This window comes from Oncorhynchus nerka, linkage group LG15 (assembly GCF_034236695.1).
Source record: "Oncorhynchus nerka isolate Pitt River linkage group LG15, Oner_Uvic_2.0, whole genome shotgun sequence".
Taxonomy (NCBI): domain Eukaryota; kingdom Metazoa; phylum Chordata; class Actinopteri; order Salmoniformes; family Salmonidae; genus Oncorhynchus; species Oncorhynchus nerka.
Window position 1 is genome coordinate 60617101 of NC_088410.1, and position 8403 is coordinate 60625503.

Sequence of the window (8403 nt, forward strand, 5' to 3'; positions counted from 1 at the left end):
GGCATCGTCCCCGGCTGTCCACTCAAGACCTGCCCCTCTGGTTGGAATCCTGCAAACTTTCCCCCTGCTTTATTGGCCCTTTCCCTATCTCCAATATTATTAGCCCCTCTGCTGTTCATATTCTGTTGCCCTACACCCTCCGTTTACATCCCACTTTTCATGTGTCTAGGATTAAACCTATGTATCACAGCCCATTGTCTCCTGTTTCTAGGCTCACCCCTCTTCCCCATCTCATCGAAGGCCAATCGGCATACACGTTGAGGTGCCTCCTGAAGGTTCATCCTCGGGGCAGGGGATTCCAGTACCTGGTTGAAGGTTATGGGGTTATGGCCCGGACGGTTATGGCCCGGAGGAGAGGTGCTGGGTCCCCGCCAGGGACATCCTAGACCCAGGCCTCATCGCTGAATTCCAACGCTGGCACCCCGGTCAACCAGGTATGCGCCTAGGTAGGACGCCAGGTGACGCCCCTAGAGGGGGAGGGGGGTACTGTCACACCCTGATCTGTTTCACCTGTCTTTGGGCTTGTCTCTACCCCCCTCCATGTGTCTCCCATCTTCCCCGTTATCCCCAGTGTACTTCTACCTGTGTTGTCTGTTTGTCTGTTGCCAGTTTGTTTTGTTTCGTCAAGCCTACCAGTGGTTTTTACCATGCTCCTGTCTGTCTCTAGTTCCTGTTTTCTATCTTTCCTGGTTTTTGACCATTCTTCCTGCCTTGACCCGGAGCCTGCCTGTCGTTCTGTATCTTTAGGACTCTGCTCTGGACTATTGACCTCTGCCTGCCCTTGACCTGTTGTTTGCCTGCCCCCCTGTTTTTATAATAAACTTTTGTTACTTTGAAACTGTCTGCATCTGGGTCTTCTCCTGAGCCTTGAGAGGAGAGAGGCAGAGAAGGGGTGGGCACACTGCTCTATGTATTCTAATTACTGCAGAGTGTGTGTGTGCATGTCTGTGTGTGTGTTTGGGTACTGTGGGATTGTTTGATCAGTTTGGCTCATTGGACAGGTCATAGTCTATGTTTGAAGTTGGTTAGTGGTTTTTGACAATACACTGTAAATGTACCTGTTCGAGAGTAGAGAGTGCTCCAGAGTAGAGGAGACCCACAGTAGCAACTATAATTGAGTACGGGCAGTGTCTGCTGTGGAAGGTGCAAGTTACCTGAAAAATATCTAATCTCTCAATGTTCTAATCTTTCAATCTTCATCTTAAAGTGCACCAATTTCATTCATTTAGCTGTTGAAATTCTTTCTCTCTTTTTTCTGCTGGGGGAGAATGTCCCCGGACCCCCCTAGTGGCTTTGGGCTAAGCCCCAAATGTCTTCAAATCCTACAAAAGCCCCTGCCATTGCTTGGATCAACCCGGGTCAGCATAAAATAACTCCCTAATTGAAAAAGCCATCCCATCTTCTGGGGCATATGCTGCTTTCATAACGAAGTGAGAAGGTGGTAATTACTCTTTGTGAACTCATAAATACCAGTTGGATGCATTCACGTGCTTGGACTTGTTGAGAAACACCGCTTGGCTATTGGCCAGCGTCATCCATAACTAAAAGTACAGATATCATTATTTTTAACAAATTATAGTTCTCAAAAACCATATTAATAGTTTTCATTGTATAAATAATATTTTGTTGTTCCATTTAACTGCTGAAAAGGCTGTTATTGAAGTCCTTTCCTTAGTAGGTGTTGTCAGAGGTCAGCATGTGGGAGAAATAGGAGCTCATGGATGATAGACGAGTTCCCCACTTGTGATTATCAGTTGGAGGGGCGTTCAAGTTGGTTATGAATGTAGCAATAGACCTTTGCAGCTTATTCTGCACAGTGTCGGAAAGTCCTTAGAATACATGAAAAGGGAATTGTCCCCCACGATGAAATCAGGGAGGGGACTATGGATCTGTCTCTGTACATTTGTACGAACGAACGTTAGTCGCATACAGTATCTGTAAGCACTGGCCCGATTGTGACACAACTTTGGTGAATGATGCATCTAGCCATAGAGATCCGGTATTTACAAAATTACACTGATTGGCCAGATGATGGCGCTATAACACAAGATTGAAAATGCAAGCTTTGGAAGGTCACGCCCCTCACCACGTTTGACCTTAAAGTCATGAAATTTGGTACATAGGTCCCTCTACTCACAATGAACACATTTGCCTCAGGGACCCATAAGTTCTGCCACGATGGATTTTTCGTCATTTAGAATTTTGTGAAAAACAACTCTACTCTTCTGTCATCAAATGACCGATCTGCATTAAACTTGATGTGTGGCATCTATGGAGAAAGGTCTCCAAACACACCATTTTTCAGACTAGTAGCTAAAACAGCATGGCTGCTATTGACCAGTAAACATTCATGTGGGCATGGTCTGGCGCAAATCAATATAAATCAGTCAGTATATTCGTATTGTAACAACATTTGGTACACAAGTTGCAAACACTGTAAAGACTCAACATATGCAAGAACGTTCATATCGACCACACGGTGGCGCTATAATACGGGCACATGTTTATAGCTCTTGATCTGGCGATATCTCACACAGCACTGGCCCGATTTTGACAAAACTTGAGTGAATGAAGCTTGTTGGCATAGAGATCCTTCATTTACAAAATGACACTGATTAGGGGGGTGCTGCATCATTCGTGGGGGCCAGCATGTTTACTGTTGCCTTGTTGGTTACTGATTTCCTATTTTGGGTTTTGTAAAGGATCTAAGTCATGTGTTGATGATTATAATAAAACAAATGTGTGCACTATGTCATGACTCATGTTCCAATACACTCTTGAAGACATTAGTGCTTACTCAAATCTCAAATCACAGAAAACTACAAGGTGTACTGTACCTGTTGACCGGTGCATGTAACATTTCAATGGAATGTCCCGTAGTCTACATGAACTTTGTTAGGTGAAAGTGCATACTTTTTATGGTGATAATAAATTTGAATGTTTTATTTAGTCTTGGACGTCTCCTAGACACTCAACTCAACTTCCCATGCAAGTTGATATCTTCTGATTCCATGTTACCATCTACTGGTCAGCACCATTAACCAAATATTATTTCTGCTATTGTATGATGTTGGCACACTAAATAATATTATTCTGACAACCTCAGAGAAGTTTTCATAGCAACTCCGTAAGAGGGACTGACAAAAACATCCAGTTGGGTCAAACCAAATCGGGTTCAAAGCCTTTATTATTTCCACCCCAGACACATAGGTAAGTCAGTGATGGTTACTTCACTTCCGAGTTCGTCGTTTCTTGCTGACCCTCTGTGACGAGGAGGTGAGGTTCGGTGGAGCCCTGGATGGATGGGAGGCCCGGATTTGGCTACTTAGGGGGCCTGGGGCCACAGCCACTCTCTTTCAGCTGGTGCCAGTGGCGTTAGGGGGGCAGGTGGTGTGGGGTTGGGTGCGGGGGTGGGTGCGGGGTTGGGTGCGGGGGTGGGTGCGGGGATGGGTGTGGGGGTGGGGGCAATGAAGCAGCCTCTCTTGTGCCACTGCATGTCACGCACGCGTCGGACGGACTGGATCTGAGGTGTTGATGCTCCCCAGTCATTCCAGTGCTTGTAGTCTCCATGCTCAAAGATGTACTGGCGGCCCCTGTAGCCTGGGAACATGTAGCCCACCCACCTAGGGAGGGCAAGGGGACATACAGCTATAATGACATTTATGGAACAGAATCGGTTGAAATTCAGAGCCATATTTGCATGAGAGATAACCTTGCAGTAACCTAGCTGTAGACAGATACTGTATGCCTGATCTCAATGATGTGTAAAGGTGTTGAACTTACGCTCCATTCGTAGCCTTGATGCTGGCCACGCGGTCCTGAAAGCCATGGACCCACAGGCTGGGGACGTCGTCATCCACAATCTCCATCTTCCTCCCGGCGAAGCCTGGGTTCTCGAACAGGTGGAGTTTGTGATCCGCACTGTCCTGGGCAGGAACAGGAATGGGTGGTGGTTACACTATGTTTTCATGTCTGCTGTTTACTTGGTGTTTACTTTTAAGGAAGGTAGCTACTACTCCAGGGCTGGTAGCCCTATTTAGAAAAGTGCAGTTTCAAATAACTAAATAATGATCAAATAAATACTTTTGGTGGCTCGGGAGCACAAATCATTTGGTACAAATAGGTTTCTTATGTGGAATTCTGTTAACTTAGGAAACAAAAGGGATTTGCCCTTTAGCTCGACAGGTTAGTCTTATCTCATTGACATGACAGTTGGATGCCTGTCCACTGTAGGTTGCTATGGTCAGTAGGCTACATCCTTATATACTATACGTAGATTATGTGTAAATAATTTTGGCTAAATTCTGTCTGTGTATTCTGTTTATTGTAAGGGGTTGTCAGCGCCATTGCACCATGTCAGATTCCTGGTACATGTAAATATACCCAGTTAAAGGATGATGATTCTAATTATAGGTACAGAGATATACTGACCACTTTGAGTGGCCTGAGGGACAGCAGGTAGTTATTAGTCTGGCTGTTGGTCCAGGTGCTCCAACGAGGATACTCGCCCTTCTCCAGCAAAAACTGCTCCCCGCCAAATGCCTGGCGCTCAAATGCCACCCAGCTGAGAACACAAAGGTAATTACGCTTTACCAATTTCTTGTACATAAACAGTAGTAGTGAGATAGTAGGAGAGACCAGGGTTGGTTGTCACACTTTTTACTCTTGTGTGTTTCTCTCAGCAGCAGTATATCTTACAAGACTCTTTTAGGAGAAAGACCAAGGTCTTGGGTTGAAACTGGGACCTTTTTTTGATCATTATCTTGTTTCAACATGCAGTTATAAGGCATCAAACGAACTCTGTCCACTTGTGACAACCAGCCCCATCGCGGGGTTGGTTGTCACAGTATGGGGTTGGTTGTCACAATGTTTGCTAGTAACGTATTGCTTTTGTGACAGGGAATGAAGCAATATAGCCAACAGTCTTAGAAGTAGCCAAGCCTTTCTTCGATAGAATGATATTCCTAACAAACTTCAGCGTTTTATGCCTTGAGAATAATATCCCACTGTGCACACCTCGTCATTTCAACTTGGAGAATTGGGTAATATTTGGTTGATACGTTGATCAATGTGATTACAACTTTTTTTCACCCACTCAAAAAGTTGAAAGTTTGTTGAATTCCCAATGTGTTACCACTATGCTTTTAACCATCTAAAAGCACATCCAAATTCTCACAATAGCACATTGGTAACAGACAGTGACAAATCTCAAAGATAAGCAGGGCCTGGATGGAAAACCGCAGGGTAGTTGTAGATAGATAAACTCTCCAGTAGGAGGTGCTGCCCAGCCTATTGCTTTTTTATTTTAGTGGATATTACATTGAAGATCTGACGTTGTTTCAAAGGTACAAATTCAACATATTTTATGCAAGGTTGTCAATGTTGAAATTGGTTACCATGATGACATAATCCTATGGTTAAAATGGTAACCTCAAAACATTATTTTTTTCAAATCCATCCCCAACCACCGCCCAATGCTAATGAATATGTTAGTTACCACATGGCTTGGCCTAGGAACTCAGAAATTGGTTTGAAATATAGCGTTCCCTTTCCTCTTTTCAAAAAACACAATTGTTCATGGATACTTCCATAATAAACATTTACAAAGAACAAACCAATATATATTTTTACTTTCACCTATGAAAAACACAAATTCTCCTAACCTCAATGTTTTATCATGCTGACATGAATTGACCAGGTGGATGAGTCATTTCAAATAGTTCAGAGATTTTAACCTTAAAATTAATACACAGCACCATTTAGATTAGCACTGTGAAAACCAACCCATGAGCAACCAACCTTGATCTTCCCTGCATGAAAGGTAATTGATAAGAACTGTGATCAAAATGTATACACAGTTGAATAAGAATGGAATTTCATTGTCTAGAGACTGAAGTTGGATTCATAAATGTTTTAACATTTTAATACGGGCAGTGTTGGAGAGTATTGGAGAGACAGGTAAACAGGAAGGGGGCAAGAGTGAGGCATGATGGAAAATGTAGAAAATCAATATTGGTGACACTTACGGTCCTGATTCCACGATGATAGATCCCACCTTCTCACATCCCTTTTCGATCACATTCTTACACTCTGCAGACAGCTCCACTTTCTTCCCACAGAAGTTCTCAAACTCAAACACCACCACCTACAAGATAAGTCAGGAAGAGGCATGGGTCAATGGTAAGTAATTACATTAGTACAAAATAGGCTTAACGACAACATTAACATAGGCAGAAACTGCATGAAGATTGCACAGTTGTAATTTAACAATGTGTTGTACTATACTGCCGTGTTATTGTGTGTTATTTTGCTTATGTCATTGTAAATACATACTAGTAGTATCAGTGACATTTCATAAAAAGTCAGACCAAGTGAATCTTAGGCTAAGATATAATAAGATTATAATAAGGTCCAACGGATGTCGGGCACCTTGTAGCTCTAGGGTGAATTTTTCCCTACAAAAAGAAAGAAGGTGCTCCCTAGAACCATAAAGGATTGTTCAATTGTCTCCATAGGAGAACCCTCTGAATATAACTATTTTTGGTTCCATGAGGATGCCCTTTTGCTAAAACAAGGTTCTACGTGGAACCCTTTTACCACTAAAAGATTCTAAGAATACGCTGTTTCACCACCAAAGGATAGTAGGTACAGAACTAAGATCAGCTTTTAGTGGGGAAAATACAAAATTGACCCAAGATCAGCGTCTAGAGGCAACTTCACACTCCACCCACCTTGTAGGTGGCTCCTGCCCCTCCTTGGCTCTTTCCAGCTGCCAGCTGCTCCGGTGCACCCTGCTGCTCTGACATGTTCCCTCTGCATTCCAAAGAAAAGTTGACTAACGGAATAGTAACTTCATGATGGAGAAGAAGCCACTGTTTGCCCGAGATGTTGGTTTTTACCCATTACATTATTGTTTGACCATCTACATTCCAAAACATTCTTACATAAAAAAAAATCATACACATTCTGATTCCACAAAGGGACTTTTACGCTTGACACATTGATGCATATTCAGTTCCAGGTAAAATAACAGTGCATACATGGTTATGGAGAGAGATAAATGGGGATAATTGAAAACAGCAAGAGTTGCAGCACAAGACAGACAGTCAGAGCACCAAGGAAAGAGAGAGATCTGTCTATTTTTACCTGGATGGCTTGTGCTTCACTGCACCACGTACGAGCCACACTCTCTCCGTTTTTCCTTGTTTTCTTTTTTCTCTTTCTCTCCCTCTTTCTGTCTCTGTATGAGGGTGTGTGAGTGTGGAGGCCTGGTGAGAAGGCACTAGGAGCCAGGGGGGTATTTATGGTTTATAAATGGCACACAGCAGCAAAAAAAAACAGGGGCGGGTGATGCTGTTGATGCAGCAAGTCTGTCACTCGCATTGTGTCCATCACATTGCCTCTCAATAGGGCTGCGTGCCCTCGGTCGGGGTATATTGGCACCCGCTTCCACCCGGGCCGACCACGCTCACGCTGCCACCCTGCCAGTGGCCGATGGTGGGCACACACAGACAGCGAGCCAAGAGGATTGAGCGAGATCAACTCCACTCAGCACTACTGGCCACACCCAACTGCCCATCTGTCTGTCCAGCTTTCCATCCGTCCGCCTGTCCACTGCCCCGCCGTCTCACCCGCACTTTCTGCTTTCTATTGTTGCTTTCTATTTTACTCTCCTTCGTCTTCTTCTACCTTCACTCCTCCCTCGTGCATTTTATGACTTCATTTTCATCACTCCTCTTTTTACTTTCAGTCCTTTCTTCATCCTTTTAAGTTTCTTTCCTCCTGCCCTTTTTCTCTCCTTGCATCCCACTATTCACCTCTTTCTCTAATCTATGTGTGACACTCTCCAATGCACCAGGTGTCAGTACTATATCAGTAGGATCCCAGTCAAACATCTGTCTTTGCCCTGCAAACCCTGAAAAATCTTCTTACAAGCCTCCCTTGACGCACTGGACATTTTCGCAAGCGCACTTTCCAGGGAGAATCTGGAGAAGGCCTTCCTTACTATATAGTAAGTTGAAGTTGCCTCTAGACGCTGATCTTGGGTCAATTTTGTATTTTCCCCACTAAAAGCTGATCTTAGTTCTGTACCTACTATCCTTTGGTGGTGAAACAGCGTATTCTTAGAATATTTTAGTGGTAAAAGGGTAGTAATCATATTGTCTATTGACACCTGGTGCATGGAACCAACATGCTCCTATCACACACTTTTTGGTAGCACTTTGCTTGACACCCAGTGTCATGACACGTTATGATACGGTCATAACCATGTCATAATATGGCGTAACAGCTGACATAACCCTGTTATAATAAGGTCATAATACTGTCATGACACATAGTTAGACCTGTTGTGACATATATTGCATACTTTTATGGCTGGTTATGACACCTACATAAGAGTGT

At 43.7% G+C, this 8403-nt stretch overlaps 1 protein-coding gene across 1 annotated transcript; it reads right to left on the reverse strand.

Annotated features, from left to right (window-relative positions):
• Positions 1-3169: 3169 nt before the first annotated feature.
• Positions 3170-7273, reverse strand: LOC115143678 (beta-crystallin B3-like). Its single transcript, XM_029684151.2, has 6 exons — positions 7147-7273; positions 6732-6813; positions 6027-6145; positions 4432-4564; positions 3784-3926; positions 3170-3623 (listed from the first exon to the last, which is right to left on the reverse strand). The coding sequence occupies exons 2-6, from the start codon at positions 6804-6806 to the stop codon at positions 3326-3328; spliced, it is 768 nt and encodes a 255-aa protein (XP_029540011.2). The 5' UTR covers positions 6807-6813; positions 7147-7273; the 3' UTR covers positions 3170-3325.
• Positions 7274-8403: the final 1130 nt, after the last annotated feature.